Raw genomic sequence first — 23,224 nt, 5'->3', positions numbered from 1 at the left:
ATGCCATGGTCGGTGACAGTGGGAAGTCAGAGAACAGAGTGAAAACTAGGGTTTAGAGAGGAAGATTAGAGATTAAATTGTCTTTTTATGAAACAATAAATTAAAAATAAGAAATAAAAATTTGCTAAAAGGTTCTTGGCCTTTAATTGAAAAACGAAGCAGTTAGAAATGACTGCTAATACCCCATAGGCTCTGGATCAAATGAAGGAATACGCATGAGGAGGGCTCGCGTTTGCGTAGTTGTTGGTGAGGCAATAGTTTAAGAAGGTGACGAACCGTAGTTAGTCCCAGTAGATGGTCAATCACATTTTGATTATTTAATGTAAAAAATAAGTTACTTGACATTATATTTTTTTATTAATAAATATTAGTTGTTAGAAATATTAATTTTATTAGAGAGAAATCGAATCTATTATCTTTTTTCTTTTCTTCATTCTCATCTAACCTATCTTATATATTTGTTTATATAGCTACCAAGAGTTACAACCCACAGAGGGTTATTTTTAACAAACACCAAAGTAATGTTTTTATTTATTTTTTAAATAAGCACGTCCAATTCAAAGTTTACCCAAAAAGCTGTGAAGAGCAACTTCAATTCAATGTTAGAAAACTCAAACCAAACATGTAATTGAGCTTTGTACGTGACCTCGGCACTACCAGAAAAAATCTTTTTTACAATATCAATTCTACCACGGTTGTTTATAACCGATTTAGAAAGTGATATAGTAACATTTTTGTAATTACTATAATTAAAAATGCATTTTTACGATCCACATTTTAAAACGATTATTGAAAATTGACTTAAAATATTATACAAATTAAATTTTACATAAGATTTTACTGAACAACCGTCATATGGATAAAAAAACACATAAATAATTGTGTGTGTGTTTAAATGGGTGTTGAAAAAATTAATTTGGAATAAAATTGATTTTGGTAATTGACTTTAAAGAAATGTCAATTATGTTTGAATAAAAAAATCAAATTAATAATAAATTTCAGTGTAAAATTTTTGAATCCAACACATAATTAAATTATTCAATTTTAAATTTAGAATCAATTTTAAATTCTTTTTTAATATGAAATCAAAATATATAAAAGTACATAAAAAATTAATTTTAAACTCATCATAAATTCTCTTAGGTCAAACCAAAAAACATTATAGATCCACTGACCTAAGTTTTCATTGTGGTGGAACAAATCCTTAATCACGATAATGTTATGATAATTATCAAAAGAAGTCACATTTGAACCCAATAATTTCATGATCTATTTTCAAATCGTATCAAATCCTTAAGCACGCATTGTATGCTGCATATATGATTTTGTATTGATGGGTCCGTGGGTGCTTCGGCCTTGGTTATAACATATTAACGTTTTGTGGTGATATTTGATAAACTGGTGCTCACAGCGATCTTTTGCAATGAACCATGGCACTATTTGTGCCATATTTAATATACATATATTAATTGGCTGATTAAAAAAACTTAATTATCCATTCAGTTTTTAAATTTATTTCTTTTAATTCATAAAAAATTTCTGTTCTTAATTTTTTTTAACTCTGTTAATTAAAAAATTTTAACAGTAAAGATCTTTTGAAAATTAAAATCTAAACATCAGAAATCAAAAAATTTACTTATTATCTGTAAAAATTATAAAAAAAAAGTATAAAAGGACTAAATAAATAATTAAAAAAAAAAACTCAATTGACCCACACCGGCATCCCCGTCATTTTCATTCGGTTTTAAACAAAAGGAGAAAACCCGCCACCCAAAAAAGCAAAACCCCCAACCAAAGTCACGTCTGTAAAATTGAAAGGATAGACGATCCACAAACTAATTTCGCAAAAATGACCATTTAAAAAAAAACAGAAAAGAAAAAAAAAGAAAGAGAAAATAAAGAAAGATAGAAAAATTTACATTATACACCACTCTTTTTGTTTACTAGTTACTACAATAAATAAACAAATTTTCCGTTTCTTCAAACCCATGACTCACTGCTCGAAACGCAGCGTTTCCCTGTCCTGCACCGGCGCGGCATGCCAAGCCGAAGCCGCAATGAGAGGGCGGCTATGCCACCCCAAAGTCAAGCATCCTTGATTCTCTTCCACGCAATACCCTTCAGCCGAGAAAAGAGTCAACAACATGCTGGCCTGCTTGTACGCGTTGGACCCCAAATGCAGCGGCTTGAAGCCGGCTTTCCCGAGCCGCTTCCTCCACTTATCCAGCGGCTCGTGCCTCTCGACTCGCGCCGGTCCCTCGCAGCACACCACGTTGCATATCTCCCTCTGCAGGTACATCTCCGCAAGCGCCTTGTCCGGTTCGACCGGACACGCTTCAAGCGAGTCGAAAACGGTCGAGTAGTAATGTAACGCTTCCGTGAACCGCTCCAAGAACATGTCCTCGTTATGATTCGCCTCCTGTTCTACAACGGAAATAATCTTCGGGTTCAAGCTTCGGATCCAACCCAGCACGGTTTCGATGCCCGAACCTGCTGGATCGGAGTCCGAAGCAAGAAGCCGATGCAACTGCATGATGGAGTTAACCGCCACGGCTTCGTTCGGATTCACCTGCAGCATCCACGGCTTCACGTCTTCAAGGCGCCACGCCGCCACGCCACGAAATGCAAACCTAACATTCACGGACCGCGCCAGCTCAGCGAGCCTGAGCCCAATTTCGCGGAGCGTGTCGCGGTTGTCGGACGAGGGAAGCCCAATTCCCGTGAGCCTCAACAGCGGAGGCCCACCGGGCCGAAGCGCCAGGGCCTGAATCAGCGCGGGCCACTGGAGCCCCTGCATGAGGTTGAAGTCAATCACGTGGACACAATCATGGCCGTTGAAGGCTTCTAAAATAGCCTGGTTCGCAGTGAAATGCGCGAACTTCAAGTAAGGGCAGGCCTCGTAGTAGTGGTGGTAGAGTACGTCGTCCTCGATCGGATACGAACACGACGTTAGAAACACGCCTTGCGCAAAGATACGGCGGCGCAAGGCATCGATGAAGTATCCGGCGACTTTACCGATTCCGATGTTGGTATTCACGTGCGCCAGCAGCCCCTGCATGTTCTCGATGAGGGAGCCCGCGAAAGGGAGGTCGCCATGTTGCACGGAATCCGCACACGTCATCAGCGTGTGAACGAGTCTTATCCCTGAGTCTTCTTCCATTGTTACCAGCGTTGGTTTGAGGTTTTGAATCTGATCCGTGTCGAGATCGGGTAACTCCGAGAAATCGTATGGCAACGACGCCGTTTGGTCGAACTCCGAGAGGAGCGTGTCGATCCAGGAACCTATGTCGGAGGGGTTGTAGAAGATTGTGTCGGAGGCAAGCTGAGATATATTGTTGTTGGTTGATGAGTTCACAATGTCCATCACGTTCTCTAAACGCTCCATGTTTTCTGCCACGTGTTGCAGCTCCGATGACCGGACTTTATAGCCGAAGCCGGCGAGGTCGCCGTCGATGTCCCAACTCTTGCTTCCGCTGGAACTGCCGTTGGAGGAAGATGAAGCCATTTTCACAGATCAACTTAAAAGATGAAATGAAATGAAAGAAAATTAATTAAAGAGAATTGTGGACAGAGATAGATAGAAAGAATTGATTTATGGCACTGAGGAGAGGAGGGGTTGGGGTTGGGAATGAAAAGTGAGTGATGGAAAGAGAAAGAGAGTAAGAGAGGGAGAAAGCCAGATAGGGATGTGTGAGGAAATTAACGAAGAAGTTGCCTTGTATAATGTATGGCCATGATGTGTGTTGCTACTTTGCTAGTTTGTGTTAAGTAGCTATCAGCAGTACTAATGCATCAAATTGATATATACTACTACTACTTATATAATTCGTGTCCCTTTTTTAAAAGGTACCCATAATGCCACGGTAATATGCCCTTGATTTTTAGTAGCCTAAGGTGGCAAAGGTGGCCTAGTAGATGTTGTCCCAGTCTCATTTTGGGATTTGGGAGGGGCATTGACGCCAACAAGTGGCGTCTGGGTCTACTTCCGCGGTACCACCATTCACCATTGTGATTTCTGTGGATTTCTGGGGCCAGACCCCAAAAGTACAACACCCTGTGAAAACAGTGAATTACTGTAGTTTACCTGACCTACCCAACAATATATAAAATTATAAATGTCAATATAATCATATGTTAATTCCAATTTGCTCTCACTGTAATTTCACATGCAGCTAATTTTCTTTCACTACAACATTGCAATATTCATTGATTGATCTTTTGTTGTGAAATTTGATGGGTTACATTTAGTGATTTTTTTAATTATATTTTTTTCTCTATCTAACTTGAACCTAGAAGTTTACAAATTGCTTCTCTTTCCATTCGGACCAACAACATATAATTAGTACATGCAGCTAGCTTGATTTTGTTTCTATAGGTTTTTGATTTCTTACACCTGCTATGCATGCAGGTAATTTTTTATTTTCTTGTAGACTTGGAACTATTTGATAAATAATTAAGAAACCAAAATAACAAACACAACAGTAAACTTATTTCATTTATAATCAATACACATAATTTTTATAAAAATACTTAATACAAAATAAATATAATAATAAATGAAAGTTTAGAAAGTGTCTGGGTTGAAGCTTGCTATGTGTTATTCTTAAAGTGAAAACATCACTAGTAGAATAAATTAATATGCATGCGTTCGTTTTCTAAAATCCGACAATCTGTTAATCCAATCAAATGCAGTGAAAAGATTTTAAACTAAAGAATACCATGCTCCAAAACATATAATTATAATAATATAATATAATTGTATAAAAAGGAGAAATAGGCGATGATATTTTGGTGGTGCGTGCCTCTTTGTTTTGTCCTTATTTTTCTGTAAGAGGAAACTATATATAAGCAAAAAAAAAAAATCTTTCATTACAATGTTGCAATATTCATTGATTGATCTTTGTTGGGAAATTTGATGGGTTACGTTTAGTAAAATTTTTAATCATATTTTTCCATCTATCTAATTGGAACATAAAATTTTACTTAAAGGAAATTATTTCTAGTTCCATTCATACCAATAATATATAATTACTACACGCAGCTAGCTTGATTTTGTTTCTATAGGTTTATTTGATTTCTTACACATGCTATGTATGCATGTATTTTTTTTTCGTGTAGATTTGGAACTATTAGATAAATAATTAAGAAACCAAAATAACAAACAACAGTGGACTTATTTCATATATATATAATCAATACACAAATAATTTTTATAGCAATACTTAATACAAAATAAATATAATAACAAATGAGAGTTTAGAAAAAATCTCACTTAAAGCTTGCTATGCGTTATTCTCGAAGAAAAAACACTCCTATTACACTGGTATAATAAGTTAATATGCATGTGATCCTCTTTCAAAATATATGACAACTCGTTAAACCAATCGAATACAGTAAAATAATTTTGAACCAAGGAACATCATATTCTAAAATATATAGTTATAGTAATATAATATAATTGTATAAAAAAAAGAAATAGGCAAATGATATTTTGGTGGAGGTGCATGCCTCTTCGTTTTTTCTTTATTTTTCCCTAAGAGGAAACTATATAAGCAAACAAAATAACCATCAAATGTGCAGTCTAGGTATAACTATCAAACTAGTAACGACATGACAGTAAATCATAAAAAAACTAAAAACTTAATCAAATATAATTTCTAAAAAGTTAGAATAAATAGATAGGAAATATTTTTTTATCTTTAGAAAAAACTGAATGAAAAAAATATATATTCACTTTAAATTTTAAATTATAGGAAAATATTTTCCAACAGGAACATTGAGAATCTGACACTTGACAGCCCTTGGTTCCACGAGTTTCGCTTCATGTAGCACTCACGGTATGCTGCAGTGCAGATGAACTGTACCTCACAGTGTGCTCATAAAAAAAATTAAAACACACATCAATGCATTTTACGTTTTAATAAGACATTGGGTTTGATTTGGATACCCGACCCTAGTGGCAGAGGTTGATGGGTCATATTTAGGTTTCCAAGTTTCCACATTATCTATTTATGATGCCCATTATCTGCAGGGCACTAATTGGAGAATGCTAATTCATTTTTTCTGAAAAACATTTAGCGTTGTCACCGTCGTTTGCCTCAAATCATTAGTTGTCCAGGATAAGATGCACGTTACAAATTTAATCCATGCCGAAAACACCTTTTTTTTAGTGTAATGAACTCAATGTTAAATTGTCATTGTCCTAGTACTTAATACTGTCCCAATTAGATTTATATTTAAAGGCTGTGAAGTTAAAATATGCTGCTGTATAATGTCACTTGTGTATTGCTCTTACTGGAAAGTTTTGAGTGAATCTCTCTTTGTATGCTTATCCTTTTCTAGACTGTGTAAGCTAATAATGTGCACGTTTTGTGCAATTTAATGCCCTTGTTCACATAAGGTTGTTTTAGATTGATCAAACTTTCTACAATTTAATGGTGGATGGCCTTTTTCCAAATTTGTGTTTCTATTTGAAGTGGCCCTCTTTCTCTGCTACTAGTCCTTTTCCTACTTGCTTGATGAAAGTTAATTTACCTACACTGAGAAAAAAAAAAGATTAATGTACATTGTTAGAGAGCCCAAAAGTATAGTCTTTTACTTCATGGGTATGACGTTATAGTAATTAGAATATTCCCCTTAGAGCCATGTGTCACAGAATGGCATCTACGGGTATATTTGCTGCTAAATTCATTATAAAAACTTTAGCATCCAACGTCACATGAAGTAACATTTAACAACGTATTAAAGTATGTGATTAATAGCGTAATCAGGACAGGAAATAAATTAGTTACTAATTTAATTGCGATATTTACAACTTAGCTACTTAAAAAATTTGTGTACCCAGCCTGCCTTGGCTCTATATAACAACATGTCGGTTACAGATTGAGAAAAACTAGTTATATAATGTATTTGGATTAGATTAAATTTTTTCCAAATCAATTATCATTTTATATTGAAAGTTAAAATAATAAATAATTACTTCCAGGTTTTTAGTTTTTCATCGTGGTTTTGAAGTCAGAAAATCAATTTTGATCGCTATCCAAACTTACTAGTATAAAAACTAAACCACAAACCTAATTATGTACCCTCAATCATTCTCACAAAGACGTAGACATTCAGGCATTGCATTAGAATAGCCAAGAGTCAATTGTTAATTAACTCGACGAGTCAATTTTAGACGGCGTCTAGCTTATATTATGATGTTCTTGCTGCTATGTGTATGTTTTGAGGACCTTTAGAGCGATAATTTTCGGGTTCTCTCCAGCATTAATTCAATTGTATATTCTCTTTCATCCTATGAATTGGGAATAATAAAGCTTGTATTTTCAAGCATATAATATAAGCAATTATTGGGAGAGAGAAACAGAGAGATCAGCGGACTTTAATGTAACAAAAGGTCACTGCACGTTGGTATGCTCAAGAAGGGATTATATTAGTGTAATTCAATAAACAATCTATGCCAATCCAAAAGCGTAAAAGCCATTACTATTGAACGTGGATGACTAGTGTGGTCCACATATTAGGGACCATTTTAGAAGCCCAAAAAGGCTAAAATATCAGGATTGCTTAGGTGAAAAACACAATCGTTTTCTAGGAAATTGAAAGTGAAAGTGAAAATCATCTGGCATAGGAGAATTAAAAAAGTTGAAACAGGGACGGAAGATAACAAAAAATATATACTAGTAAATATTAGGTTTAATTACTTTGATATTTATAATTATACAAAAATGATTTTAGTTTTTATACATTATTTTTAAGAGAAAAAGAATTATATATTCATTTTGAATTACACTAATCACAACATATAATCACAACCGATGTATGATAAGTTTATTGATTTTTTTTATGTAAATAATAAATTATGATTGAACAATTATATAAAAGTATTTTATATTATTAATACATAAATATTAAACTTTATTTTTAATTTGTTTTAGTTTCTATGAATTTGGATGGTAGGAACTAAAGGGATAAAAATAGTATACATAAGTACTAAAAATAATTAAAAATGGTATGTATAGGTATCAAAATAGATTTAATATAAAGACTATAATGTAAAGTTTGTATAATTATATTGACTAAAGGAGTAATTAAACTTATATATTATTATCAAACATAGCTTATTTTATATTTTTATATAAATAAAGTATTGCTAAGCATAAAAGGTGGTTTGTTTTTTAAGCCTAGGAGTTCTCGAGGGCTTCTTAAAATTGATTCTAGTTCCTCAAATGGGATGCGTTTCTGAGCTGTAAAATGTGGTCCAAGAAGTTACCATGAAAATTTGGGACCATTTACATAGCTCAAAGTGCACGGACTTAAGATAAGTGCCAGCCAGCATCGAGGAAATAGAATGAGGCCAAGTGTAAGTGTGTATGTGAGAATCAATAACATTTTGAATTTAATTCAAGTTACTGCCCTTGATTGTGTTGGAAAATAATCATGCGATAAACCGGAGTTGAGTCTAACATAAATAATTAATCTCTTATGATGTGATAAATAAAGGTTCGAATATATTAAAAAATATATTCATATTCAGTGTTTTATCATAGTTCGAATAAAATTGTCATGAAAAAATTACATGAAAATAAAAATCACGTGTGTATGATAAGAAAAGAGGAAAGATGTTGGGACCAAATACCGAAGGATTATTTTTTTTCTGTCCGTGATCAGAACGTGTAATGTTTGGAACAATCAAGTCTATAATTTGCCTCCATTCCGTTCCTTTTGCTGACACCATCACCTTATTGCATCCCGTATTTGATACAGAACAAGTAGGTGAGAAAAGGAGAGAAAGAGGAAGTGATTCATTGTTAGATGTGGACATGGCTCGAGATTTCAATTTGCTTTAATGGATATCCATCATATCCTTTTGAGTGGAATTTGAATTTGGTTAAACCATCCTTAGCTTTTCCTTAACTAAGATTTGCACGACACAGGCCTTTAAGTTGAAGCTATTTAATCAAACACCTTTTTCCTAATTCCTACCACTTGAATATCATAATAAAAAGGTCTTGCATCACTTTCAAGTAACGTGTTCGCAGAAACTTTAACCTTGTTTCACACTTTGGATGCTATTATATATAGGTGAATATCTAACAATCTAATATTTCCCGCAGTAATTTTCCTTTCGTTTTCAATACCGTATATTGCTAATCCTTTTCTCTCCCCCAAAATCCTATTCCAATGAATGGTTTTTTTAATAAAATAGTTAAATTATTCAGTAGGGACTCTAAACTTTTTGTCAATCTTCAAATAGGTCCCTGAATTATTTTTTTATTTAATTACCAGAATTATGATTTTTTACAGACTTAAAACTACCATAAAATAACAATTTATCGTGATTTTAGAAATTTTACATACTCAATCTAAAAATGTTCACAAAATCAGGAACTCAACTAAAAAAGTTAAAGATGCATTTAATAATTGATAAATATTTGAAGAGCTTACCGAATAATTTAATATAAATTAAAGGCGCAGGTATATATGATCAGCCATCATCATATGGCCCAAAACTATTACTCGGAATCACAATCTTTTAGTACCACATACGGACTATATATACTATAAAGTCCGTATTCCATCCACTAAACGGTTTTGATAAACTCATTTATTTCAGTTACACTATCGTAATCATTATTTACATAGCTTTCCATCCTGAGCTTTTAAACCTTTACACATGCTTGTGCACAATTGGAATGCCTCATACAACACTAAAGGGGAAAAAAACAAAACCGAGAAACCTAAACAAAAGAAGTCTAGATGGAAGAAACCAAATAAATACCACGAGGAAGAGAAAACATTATTCATGTGTTGTTTGTGTTGAGGTGTAGCATAACATGTTGGATGTTCCACATATTTATTTATGTTTGTTGGATATCATGGCAAGGTAAGTCCAGAGGAGAAGCTTATACCAGCCATGTTCCAACCCTTCATTTTGCAATCAGGGAGGGGCATAAACGTCCACCGGTTCCACCTGGTATCAAAAGAGAGCCACGTCATGTCCCAAACTCCCTCACAATTAGAAACCAACGCAGCCCTAACGACACCGTTTTTCTCCTCTAAGCAACCCATCATTGCCGCGTAAGGCTTCTCAATCACACCAGGAACCGCAGACACAAACTCCCACTTTCTCCCGTTCAAACTCAAACCCCAAAGCTCCACTCCCTTCAACACCCTCACGTTCCTCGTGTTCCCACCCTCCGATTTCACAATCATCATGTACCCATCGCCGTACACGTGTAACATGTCCATCACGTTCCCCCAACTAAATCCAACCGTCAGATCATCATTAGCCTCAGTCACGTTGAATCTGGGCCGTAGAACTACGGGCTTGTCGCACTCTGGCGTCGCCGCGACCAGAACGCTCTCCATAGGCCCGTGAACAACGTTGAGAAACACGTGACTCGCGCCACGTGGCGAAAACGAAAATGAAAACTCTTTGTTATTATCTTCCTCTGCCTCCGTTGACTTCCACGTGTCGGTTTCGGACTCGTACGCGAACAAGACGGGGCGGTTGTCAACGAACTCAGCGAACATGAAACGAAACTGGCCCGAACCGGAGGAGTCGGTGACGAGCTTCATCCCGGAGCGTCTCCACGAGGAGGTGCCACGTGGACCCAACGGGGAAGGGGGGATCTTCTTAACGGTGACGGTGATTAGGTTAACGGCGACGACTTCGAGGACGGTGTTGGAGGCGAAGAGGAAGACGTTGTTGGAGGCGGCGAGGAAGTAGAGGTCCTCGCCGTGAAAGTGGATCGGTTTGAGAAGCTCTGATATGGGGATGCGGAACCATCGGTCGGAGCTCCGGTCGGTGAAGGCGTGGAGCACGGCGTCGCGGAGCCAGCGTTTTTTGTAGACGAAGAGCCACGTAGTGGAGGTGGAGAAATTGTTGCACTGGCGAACGAAGGCGTGGTCGGAGATTATTCGCGAGAAGGACTTGTTGACGAGTTTTAAACGAATGATTTCGGGGAGTACGAGGGAGAGGAAGATGTTTTGGATGAGTTCCTGTGGGAGGAGGCAGAGGCCAATGGCGTTTTTTGGTGTTGAGTTTCGGTGGTCGTCCATGTAACGAAAGTGGAGTGTGTTAGTGGTTTTGGGTTTCAGGTGGGCGTGTGTGGGGTTGTGGGATGAAAAATTTATATGACAAAGTCGTTGTGAAGACGAACAATGAGTATTGATCAGACAAACTATGAGCATGTTTGATTCGAAGATACAAAATTAAAAAAAAAAAAAAGTAATTCTACTAATAAATTAAGAATTTTTGTGTTTATTTTATTTTTTTTATTGAATTTATGCCTTAAAATATGTGTTACTTAAAGAATTAAAATTAGTATAAATATTTTACCGTATTCCATGGGAACCAAAGTTCTTGATTAAGATGATTAAAAAGAAAAAAAAAAAATACAAAGTCCTTGTCTGAGTGTGGTTGGGTTTTGACAAGGATGTGGGATGATGAGGTTTTTTTATTGGTTGGACAAGGACGTTTGGATTTGATGAAATATTTTCAAGGCCACATAGGACAAGCGTCCCACAAGGATCCTAAACTATAGCCATCGTCATGGGCGGTGTCGTTGCTAGCCATTTTGAATCGTTAGTGGCTGGGGTATTGTGTGAGGGTTTTAAAATGGTTTGAGGGAAGGTTGAGCTATAAATTATAAACTTTGATTTTTGAAAAATGTGGAATTATTGAATTAAGAATAAGAAGCATGAAAAAAGAGAATGAATGAGAACCAGTAGTAGTGTCGCATTCCCCAAATAAAGGTCCTCCGCACACCACGCGTGCTAAATTATAGTGGGTGGATGAGTCATGCTGCCTAGTCAACAAAATGGAAATGACGCTGAATCTGACTTTGCCTCTCCTAATGAGGAAAATGCGATTAATTATCTGGTAAAGTTTTAGGTTGAAGCCTAGTGGACTTTGTTGAGACTTTGAGTCTAAACTCAAGTGTAGGGTAGTTAAGGCTCTTGCTATTTATATCCCTATTTTTCCTAAGTATACTCCTTTATTCCTTTTCTACCTCTCAATTATTAATCATTATACCTTTTTTTTAAAGAAGTATATTCCTTTTGCTTTCCAGAAATATATTTCTGTAATTACATATACCTATTTTCAGAAATGATTTATAATTCCAGAGATATACTTTCATAATAGGTATATATTTTTCAATAGAATATCACTTAAGAGTTAAGATGATTGACAAGAAATTAAAAAAAATTACAAGCGTTTATCTTATACCTATGTTTATTAGTCTTATTTTTATCCTATCATTAACGTTTTTAAAATCTTATTTTCATCTTATATTTATATTATTCTTTAAACCCTAATTTTAAACTATCTTCATATGGCCCAAATCTTATTTTCATCTTATATTTATATTATTTATCCAAGTCTACGTCAACAATTCAATGCCACATGAAGTTAGTGATGAACATACCTTGAGACGCATTGTTACGTGAAGGAAAAACGCAAAATATTGTATAATAATGATGAAAATGTGGTATTATATAATGAATATATGGTGATAATAGTCTAAAATTAAGGTTTAAAGAATGACAAAAATAAGATTTTAGATATGATTTAGAGAACATTAATGATAGGATGAAAATAAGACTAATAAACATGGTATAAGATAAACATTTATCATTTTTTTTATTTCTCGTCAACCATCTTAATTCTTAAGTGATATTTTATTGAAAAATATATACCTATTCCATAAGTATATCTTCGGAATTATGAATCATAGTTCTGAATATACATTTATGAAATAGGTGTATATAATTCTAGAAATATATTTTCAAAAAGCAAAAAGGGTGTACTTTACGAAAAAGGATATAATGGATAATTGAGAGAAAGAAAAAGGGTATGGGGTGTAATTAGGAATGAGACTCTAAATAGCAAGTTTCTGTAGTTAACTTTAATCAATCGTTAAATTTGGGTACGGGCTCAATGCTAAGCCCATTGACAACATCTAAACAATTCTTTAAAGCATCTCTTTGTTTTCTTAGTGCACCTCCCTGGAAATAATTCACACACTAAATACACGTTTTTATCCTTCATTTCTGATATGTTTCCCAAAGAAACCCTAACACCCCAACCCCATTCCTTTCTCATAGCATAGCTTTGCACCTCCAAACCTTCCACCCAGTTGTGGCGTCACACTCCCCACCTCCAAACGATCGTCGTAGCAATGCCCAAATATCACAACTCTATTTGTCGATGAAGCCCAACCTTGCCGCAGTGTTTGCCGGAAAAGGTGTAGGCACCGCAAACCAACCACGCACTGAAGGTAAGTGGGTTTGTTTAGTGGTGCATTCTTTTTTTTATTTGTATCAATGTCTCTCTTGCAATCCAGATTGGATACTTAGGTATTTTAGAATGTATTTCAAAATATCTATTCGGTAATATATTTTGATATATTACAGAATAGGTATTTCGAAATACATTTCAGAATATATGAGTATTAGGGATTAAGTGTTCCGTAACACACATATCAGTTTCTAGAATACTTGTTCCGTAATATATCAATATATATTACGGAACACTTATTACGTAAGAGCACGAAATGATGACAATGTATAAAATTTGATGTTTTACTTTGCTGGTGAAACATTTTACGTTTGAATTGTGTTGAAAACCAGGATGGTGTATGTAGTAAGGGCAGTGTATCAAGTGTTGATCCTAGAATTATTGTGTTGTTAAGTTTGGTTGTGGTTTACGGGCTCGTCTATGACATGTTCAGATTGGATTTTGTTATCTTTGATGCATTTTGGTAACAAGTAGAGGGTAGTGTTGTTCATATTTTATTTTGGTTTTATAATGTATAGCATCTTTACGGTGAGGGAGTCCAGTTTTAATTATGATGTTACATGGTTATGGCTATTTGAAGATAGATTCCATGTGTGACAAGTTCTGAAGCATTTGTAATTAAACTTTTGGTTAGGGCTATTTCAATTTAGAGGAAACTTATGGTCTTTATAAAAGAAATAAAAAGAATTTTTGTTTTATGTGTGGAATGTAAGTATATGTAAATAAGAGAAGGACAAGAATCATGTGTTTCATTTTATTTGCGCTTGCAAGTTTTTTATTGAGCTTTGAAAGACCATTTTTAAAGCAGAAATGGCAAAAACTAGAGGTAAAAGTGTCAACCGTACTGAACGCGTGGGACCTACCGCGTTTGCATGTAGACGAGTTCGAGAAGCTGATGTTGCTGATGACCATGAGGAGCATGACGAGCACCAGCAAATGGAGCAACAAGATGAGTCGCAACCAACTGATGATTTTGTGGTTGATGGTGGGTCTGAGGACACATCAGTCCTCACTTCCTATGCTGATCATGTAGCCCGAAGTTTGTCCTTGGGTTTGCACTACTACAAAAGCAGTTTTTTAAGTCACGAGACCTACGACGGTTGTGCAAAACCGCCTTAGTATAAGTCACGGTGGCAATTTTGTAATTAGGGGGAGAAATTTTGTTTTTTAAGTCGCACGTTCTAAGGCGGTTACGAATAACCGACTTAGAATGATGTGTTATTGTAAGACAATGACGGTCATACGGTAAGCCCGTCTTTGTTCCTCACCTGGCCCGTACTTCGACTTTTCAAATTAAACTCGTAATCCCTCTCTCCCTCAACCTTTGTTGCCTCCACCATTGTTCTGCCTAGGTCTAACCCCTCTCTCCCTCAACCTTTGTTGCCTCAAACCTCGAGCTCTCCCTCAAACCCCTCTCTCCCTCAAACCTCGCTGTCCCTCAAACCTCGAGGTCTCCCTCAAACCTCGCTGTCCCTCAAACCCCTCTCTCCCTCAAACCTTGAGGTCTCCCTCAAACCTCGCGGTCCCTCGCCAACGTCCATTCCGTGCACTGGAGCTCGCGCCTGTCGTGACCTGTTTGCCATCTCGAGGAAGTGTATCTACTGTGCGCCTTAGGTCATCGTATCGGTAAGTCCCCATATTCATGGTCCAAACATGCTCACATGGGACAGTAAACAATTATTTAACGTTTGCTTAGGGAACATCTTCTGTGCTCCATTGGTTTTGGTTTTGGTTTGTTGCTTGACCTGAGAAGTCATGTGATTGCTTCTGTTTATGTCTCTAGTTCAATGATGCTCAATTTTTGGGCTTAGCTTCCTCAGCTTGTTTGTCGTTATCTTTTACCACTTTTCTCTCTTGTAATTAAGAAACATTTTACTGATTCTACATGAATCTGTGCACATGTTGAACTAGACAAATACTTAGCTGATTTGATTTCTCACTAATTGGGGCAATCAAATTCTCCTTTCTCTGTTAAGTCGTTTACTAATTGAGTATTATTGTTCAATGCAAATGCTTTTGAGTTCTTTGTCCCTTTTTACAAATCATTTAGACAGAATCTTTAGTTTTTTTTGTAAAGCTTCCTTTTTATTTAATAAATACTAACTAATAATAAAAAAATATGTTAAAGAGTGATTAAGTACGAATATAAAATCATTAAATTCCTTTTGTAAAGCTTCATTTAGACAACTCACAAGTCTGGAAAACATAAAATCATTTTGTTTTTCCACTAGAATTGTATTTTTGTTGTTTCTAAGTACGAATAAGTGTTGAAACTCTTTTTGTGGACCTCTACTTAGATTTCCTTCAATGGCTGTAAGTATAACTTTACACTTTATCCTCTAAACATATCATTAATCAATGGCTGTTCATCAATCATGATTTGATTGAATAAAGATGCACTCATGTTTAGCTTGCCAACATATTTCAGCTTTCTTCCTAAATCTGCTCTTTTTTTCTAACATTCAGTTTATTGCTTACGATTTGGAATAGTGACAAGTAAAGATAAATCACAACTCACAGTCATCCAATTCCAAGAATAGAGGTTTGTTCCTTTCTTTATAGCTAATTATATTGGCTACTTCTTTTGTTCATTTATTCAAGATTTAAAGAGAAATAACATATCTAGAGTCTCACTTGTAACACACCAACAAAAAATGATAGAGATATGTCTGACTTGTGACAATGAGATAGATATGGCAGTGGTATATATAAAAGAAACAAAAATACATGACCTTTATACAGAATAAAAGCTGCAATAAAACTTGCTTGGTGGGCAGAGAACATTGCATTTCTTAGGTTATAAGCAAAGCTTATTTATATTACCTAGGAAGAGAGAGATAGAATAGGGAAATTTATTACTGAAGAAATGAATCTTATTCAATATTGTTCTTGACTTATTGCTTTTTTTATTCATTCCTGACTTGTTGCTTTGATATATACTAATTTTAAATGACAAACAAAAGATGACTAAAGGGCTCAAATAAAAATTTCCCCCTCCCTCACTCACGGGACAACACACACCCCCTCCCCTCCCTTTCTCTCTAGCACTCTTGCTCCCCTTTCAACATATGGATTACTTTCTCACAATAGTACATCATGTTAATGCAATAAATCAAGTAAAATGACTCTATAAGTTTGCATATGTTTAGATTTATATCAGAGTATACCAAATTTCTTGTAAATTTCCTATGTCATTTGTAATTCGGATGCTAAAATTTGACTCATTTATTAGCTATTGAAATTCTGATACCGATGACAGATGTCGTACCGGATGTCACGACATCACGCTTCAGAACATGCAGATTATATTTGGGAGTATGAACAGATTAACCAAGTAAATAACACAAGAGAATTGTTAACCCAGTTCGGTGCAACCTCACCTACATCTGGGGGCTACCAAGCCAGGGAGGAAATCCACTAAAATAGTGTTAGTTCAAGGTCTAACAGCCACTGTTTACAACCTTCTCACCTAACCACTACCCGTGCGACCTCTACCTAAGAGCCACTCTTAGATATGAGAACCCCTCTCACTCCCTCTCAATCACACTCCCGTGTTTACAATCAAATCAAAACAACACACCAGAGATTGCTCTCTGAACAAAAGAGATCAACTCTACACACTAGAGATCAACTCTACACACAAGAGATCAACTCTACACACAAGAGATCAACTCTACACACTCAGGTCCAACACTTGATGTTAGGGTACCATCAAGGTGGCTCACAAAACACTCAAGTCCCAAAACTCACAAAACAACTCTTCAATCCCGGACTTGGTACAAAACTCGTGCAGCCTTCGTGTTTATATAGCAGTGAGCGTATCTGGACTGCAACTTCTTGTGCTGGATGAGATCTATCATTCTTCTGAAAAATCTGCACTTAAAGATCTAAAAGATACAGTTTGATCTTTTAGTTTTTATCTTTAATCTTTAATCTTTAATCCCTGAACGAGCTCTTCTAGTTTGTAATTCGAACTTTAATTATCTTTTAATTCGTTCCTAAAGATAGATCATCTTATCTCTTGCTAACTGCACAATAACCTGTTAAAGATATAACAGATTTATATGTCCAGTATTTTCGGGCCAGATGTCTTGGACATCGTATCCGACATCGTGGATCCTGCAGCTTCAATGCTTTTAGCAACTCTAGTATTTTCGGGCAGGATGTCCTGGACATTGTATCCGACATCGTGGATCCTGCAGCTTCAATGCTTTTAGCAATTCCAGTATTTTCAGGCAGGATGTCCTGGACATTGTATCCGACATCGTGAATCCTGCAGCTTCAATTCTTCATTTGACATTTCATCTTGCCTTGTGCATTGTGCAGCCCGATCTTATTCTTTGACATAACGTTGGACATCATGTGCAGCAACTCCAGCTTTCCTTCATTGTCTAAGTGCTTATGTTTTAACAAAATCTTAGCCAATCTTTTAAAACTCAGTAGAGCTAAGCACTAACAATCTCCCCCTTTGGCAAATTTTGTCTAAAACATACTTAGACACTTCCTGAGCAGGTACGAGCAGTTATGCAAGTGGGATCAGCAACTTTCATTATCAGAGTAATCAAGCACAGCGGAATCTGTAGTTTAGACAAGTTGCAAGTCGTTTCCAGGATGTCAAGACATCTCACGTGACATCAGCTTTCTGCTCCTGCTCCCCCTGTCTCCATGCTTACTGCAGCATCTTCTATCAGCTACTAGTCTTTTCCAGGATGTCGAGACATCTCATGTGACATCAGCTTTTTGCTCCCCCTGTCTTCATGCTCTTACTGCAGCATCTTCTATCAGCTACTAGTAGCTTACATCAGTCATCATCAGCAACAGTCTCCCCCTCAAAATCATGAATCATGCATACATCGTATCCTACTTCTCAAAATCATACATCATGCATAATACTACTATTGCATACATATTAATACCAAACATGCATAACTATTACTCCCCCTTTTTAGACAGAATTTGACAAAAGTAGAATGCATGAGCTTAAGGTGCAAATATTACAGACCAATAGTAACCATTGTTCAAAGGGACATGCCCCTTTAGCTAATAAAAGTAAAAAGCAAAAAAAACATAAGGGTCTGATGATCATGGGGTGGCTTCAGAATCATCATCATCATCTGAATCTGTATCCTCTGCTGCATCTTCCTCTTCCTCAGCTGCTTCTTCTTCTTCCTCAGCTGCTTCACCATCATCAATGCCACTTTCTGAGAGTCTTCTGATCATCCGTTCCAGCTCCATTTTCTTCTCTGTGTTGGCTTTGATGGTTGCTTCCAGCACCTTGCATGTGTCCTTGAGTTCAGCAATCAAGGCATCCTTGGACACAGCACCTGAGGCAGCAGCTTTCCCTGATGTCGAGACAATGTCTGGGACATGTGTCCCCTCAAACAGTTTGTAATGCAGGGATAGAGGAGATTCTCTCTTCATCACAGAGTCAGTGTAGTTTAAAATATTGGGATGTTGACTCAACATAATGCCACACAATACAGTTGGGAAGGCAATGGGTAATTTGACAGCAAATGATTCTGAATGCTTAACAATTTGATCAAAAATATAGTTTCCAAAATTAAATTTGGACTTGGTTCCAACAACATACAGAAATTTACCCAAACCTGTGGCAACAGTGGAAGTATGATTGGTGGGTACCCAGTTTGCAGCTCCAATCCTGTGCAGGATTGCATATTTCACACTTAGCTTCCCTGCAGACAGCTTCCCTTTCTTTGGCCAATGCTGGATTTGTTTGGCAGTGATTTCCTTGGCAATTTGATGCTCAGAAACAGTAATATCCACCACTCCATCTGTTGGTCTGCCCAGGTATTTGTTGATCACAGCAGGGGAGAATTTAACACATTTTCCTCTGACAAACACTCTTTGATACTCATCACTCTTCCTGTTTGTTATGTCAGAGGGAATGTTGACAATGAATTCCCTTACTAGACTTTCATAGCAATCTCCCAACTTGGTGACAGTCTTCAGCAGTCCAGCAGCCTTGATGAGGTCCATGATCTCCTTGCAATCCAAGGCATCTCTTCCCAGTTCTCTTTCTACAGCAAGCCTGCGTCGATACACGAATTTCCACCTTTCTGCATTGCCAATGGAGTGGAATGAGATGTTGTCCAATGGTGCATCAGGGACATTACCAGGCACCTTCTTCCCTGATGTCTTGGTCCTCTTTGATGTCGAGACATCTAGTCCGACATCATCATCAGAATCAGATGAGGAAATTTCTTTCCTCTTCTTGAGAGGAATTGCGACTTTGCTTCGTCTGGATGAGGTAGGAGTGATTGGAGTGCTTTTCTTCTGGGCCATAGTCTTGATTCGTCCAGACCTCTTAATGGGGGTTTTTCCTTTTCTGCTTTGTAGTCTTTCCGCAATGCCAGGTGCCAACTTGTTGGCAATGGGTTCCTCATCAGATTCTACCTCTTCTAGGTCAATGAGGTCACCTGGAGCAGGTTCTGGTGCCCGTGGTGCAGGGGTCTCCTCTGTGGCTTGTTCCTCTTTCTCTGTTGATTCCTCTTTGCTGGGTGAAGAGACGGCTTCAGTATTTGGTGTGGAAGATGTTGGAACATTTTTCTCAGCATCAGGAACAACAACATCTGGGATGGAAGATGTTGGAACATCTTCATCAGCATCAGGGACAGAAGCATTTTTCAGAATGTTACTCACAATACTGCGGATCTTCTTGTCCATCTCCGTGTCTACTTCCCTAGGACTTGTTGCAAGGCTAGGGTTTTCAGAAATCTTCACACCCTGTTGTCGTTTGGGAACCAGTTTTTCAGGAACAGGGGCTGAACCAGGAATCATTTGTATGGGCTGGATATTGAATTCAGGTCGTTCCTGGTTTGCTGGTGCTTTGGTGGATGATGGAGATGATGGCACAGAGGGTGAACCAGGAGCTGAAGTTTCTTTTGGTGAGGTAGCCATGGAAATGCAGAGCCTTTGGAATGATTTCGTAAATTTCTGAGAGCTGTTGGGGAATGCTGAAAACGAGATTACCACGAAAATATAAGTTTGAATGAGGAATGTAGAGGGACGTGTGAAGCAACGGTCGAATTTGTTTTGGCTTAGTAGTGAACGTGCTATTAATGTTAAGTGAGACGTTTGAGCACGTTCAGATAGCAGTAGCTGCTATAATTCCTCTAGCAGACAAATGCCCAGCTTGCCCCTCAGTTTTTCAAACTGATTTGCATCCAATGCTTTTGTGAAAATATCTGCTATTTGTTCCTCAGTGTCAACATGCTCCAGTGTGATAACTTTATCATCAACAAGCTCTCTGATATAGTGATGTCTAATGTCAATGTGCTTGGTTCTGCTGTGTTGCACAGGATTTTTAGAAATATTAATAGCACTCAAGTTGTCACAGTATAATGTCATGACATCTTGTTCGACATTGTACTCCTTGAGCATCTGCTTCATCCAAACTAGTTGTGAACAGCTGCTTCCTGCTGCAATATACTCTGCTTCTGCAGTAGATAGGGACACACAGTTCTGCTTCTTGCTGAACCATGAAATAAGATTGTTGCCCAGATAGAAGCATCCACCAGAAGTGCTTTTTCTGTCATCTGCACTTCCAGCCCAATCAGCATCACAATACCCAACCAGCATTGAATCTGAACAATGACAGTACATAATCCCATAGTCACTGGTGCCATTTACATATTTCAGAATTCTCTTTACTTGAGTCAAGTGACTTATCTTAGGATTGGCTTGATATCTTGCACAAACACCTACTGCATAGGTGATGTCGGGTCTGCTAGCTGTTAAATATAGTAAGCTCCCAATCATGCTTCTGTACAGACTTTGATCAACACTGGTGCCAGCTTCATCTTTTGACAGCTTCAAGTGAGTAGGTGCAGATGTTCTGATGCAATCCTACTCCGCAAGGGCATTGGATAGAAAAACTCCGAGTAGATTGGGCCAGAGATGCAAGAGAAGGCCCTAGGGTTCTTATGAGCCTTAGGGTAGATTTCGGGCCCATGGGCTAAGTACGAGCCCGCTTATCTTTGTAAATATTAGATTAAGGTTTCATTATTTTTGGGCCTTGTATTTAGGGCTCCATAATGTAGGTAGGGTACCCTAGAAATATAGGATTTTTCAGCCCTTGTATTTTAGGGCACCTAGACTAGTTTTTGTATTAGGGGTAGTTTTGTAATTTCACATGCACTAAGTGGATATTTGATGTGTGTGGTTGGAAATAAATTTAATTGAATTGGTAGAAGCCCAATCCAATTAAATTTTAGAGGGGGAGGTGAGCATTTGCTTACTACACCCCATTGCCACATCATATAGTCACACTTTGTGCATGTCCTTCATGCTTTTCATGCCTCATGACACCTAAGCACACTTAGTGGAGAATCTTGGAATTGATCTTGGATTAGTGGGCTGAACCATAACTAAAATTCACTAATCATAATTAGTGAAATTTTGGCTCCAAAGTTTGGCTCCACAAATTCAATTTCAAATTCAAGTGAAATTTGAATTTCCCTCCAATTTTGTGTGACACTTAGGCTATAAATAGAGGTCATGTGTGTGCATTTTTTTCAACTTTGATCATTTGAATATTAAACTTCAGATTTCAAAGCTCATTTAGAGCACAAAATTTCGTGCTCTTCTCTCCCTCTCCCTTCATTCATCTCCTTCTTCCTCCAAGCTCTTATCCATGGCCTCCTATGGTGGTGAGCTTCTTCTAGACTCATCTTCTCCTTGAAGTGGCGTCTCCTCTCTCTCTTCCTTCTCCATTCCGCTGCCATTTATCTTCCAAGAAGCAAAGGAATCCATTGATGAAGAAGATCCTAGGCCTACAAGCTCCAATGGAGCTTGCATCATGTGGTATCAAGAGCATCTTCATCTAGGTGATGTTCTTTTGCTTCCTCTATCTTTTTGTTCGGTGAATTCTCTTTAATTCCTTGTTCTTCATCTTATTCTCCATGTATATCCTCCATTGTCTTGTGGTTTGGTGCTGTTTAGAGTAGATTAAAAAAAAAAATAAACCGATTAAATCTTAGATCTACACTTGTTCTTGCATTTCTATGGTTCAAATTTTGTAGATCTACTCTTGAATCTTGTTTTTGTGTTGATTTTAGGTTCTATCAATTTTCATTCATAATATTCTTGTTCTGAACCTTTAGATCTAAATTTTGTTCCAAAATATTGATTAGAAAAAAAAAACACAAAAATCTAAGTGTAAATCACTTAATCCATGTTGTCTTAGAGTCATGTTTAGTCATAGTAATTGTCACATTATGTTCTAAGTTTGTGTTGAATTTTATTTTGTTGATTGAATTCTAGATACATTTGTTCATGTATTCTTGTCATTCTTAGCCTATCTTTTGAATTTTGAGTCTAATTCATGCATGTTATTTAGTTCATAACATGTTCTAAATCAATTCCTAGAAGTAGTCTTGTTCTTGAACTTTTTTTTTTGCTTTCTAAGTGTCCTACATGATGCCTATGATGAAGTTGAGTTGTGGTGCTGAGTTGTGGCTGGATTTGTGAATCAAAATAAGTATTAAGCTCTCTTTAATTGTGTTATTCAAGATAATTGAGCATAAGCAAACACAAATTGTAACTATCCAAGCCTTAAGCAACATAAACACTACTCTTGATTTCTAGGCTGAAATCGCTGGTGCTGGCAGCTTGAACATACGAACTTGTATAAATTACTGGGAATTGGTAACTACGTTTTTTGAGCTTAAACTTTTACTGAATTTTCTACACATCTGGACCAAAATTATAAAAAAAGAATCAAGCAATTTGGATTAAAGAAAAAAATAATAAAAATCTCACAAGTTGGCAGAAAAATCAGTGTCCAGGAAAAAAAAGAAAAGTGAAAGGAAAGTGTGCTTGTTGTTTTGGCTCAAAATTTGTTTTATAATTGGTGCATATTTTATACCAATCCTAGTTCTGAAATTTCAATTGAACATT

General features: G+C 36.8%; 3 protein-coding genes across 3 annotated transcripts in view; 1 reads left to right on the top strand and 2 right to left on the bottom strand.

The window, feature by feature from the left end:
* Positions 1–1,802: 1,802 nt before the first annotated feature.
* On the bottom strand, positions 1,803–3,799 carry LOC114409592 (DELLA protein DWARF8-like). Its single transcript, XM_028373097.1, has one exon. The coding sequence runs from the start codon at positions 3,503–3,505 to the stop codon at positions 1,994–1,996; it is 1,512 nt and encodes a 503-aa protein (XP_028228898.1). The 5' UTR covers positions 3,506–3,799; the 3' UTR covers positions 1,803–1,993.
* A 6,077-nt stretch (positions 3,800–9,876) lies between these two features.
* On the bottom strand, positions 9,877–11,064 carry LOC114410733. The gene has a single exon (XM_028374670.1). The coding sequence runs from the start codon at positions 11,062–11,064 to the stop codon at positions 9,877–9,879; it is 1,188 nt and encodes a 395-aa protein (XP_028230471.1).
* Positions 11,065–14,537: 3,473 nt separating this feature from the next.
* Positions 14,538–23,224, top strand: part of LOC114410732 (serine/threonine-protein kinase ppk15-like) — an 82,939-nt gene continuing 74,252 nt past the window's right edge. The window contains exon 1 of the mRNA XM_028374669.1: positions 14,538–14,551. Coding sequence (XP_028230470.1) covers positions 14,538–14,551 — 14 coding nt within the window. The remainder of the gene's footprint in view (positions 14,552–23,224) is intronic.

The sequence above is a fragment of the Glycine soja genome, chromosome 4 (genome assembly GCF_004193775.1).
Source record: "Glycine soja cultivar W05 chromosome 4, ASM419377v2, whole genome shotgun sequence".
Classification (NCBI taxonomy): domain Eukaryota; kingdom Viridiplantae; phylum Streptophyta; class Magnoliopsida; order Fabales; family Fabaceae; genus Glycine; species Glycine soja.
Note: the sequence above shows the minus strand (reverse complement) of the source record. Positions and strands in the feature narration are given on the sequence as shown.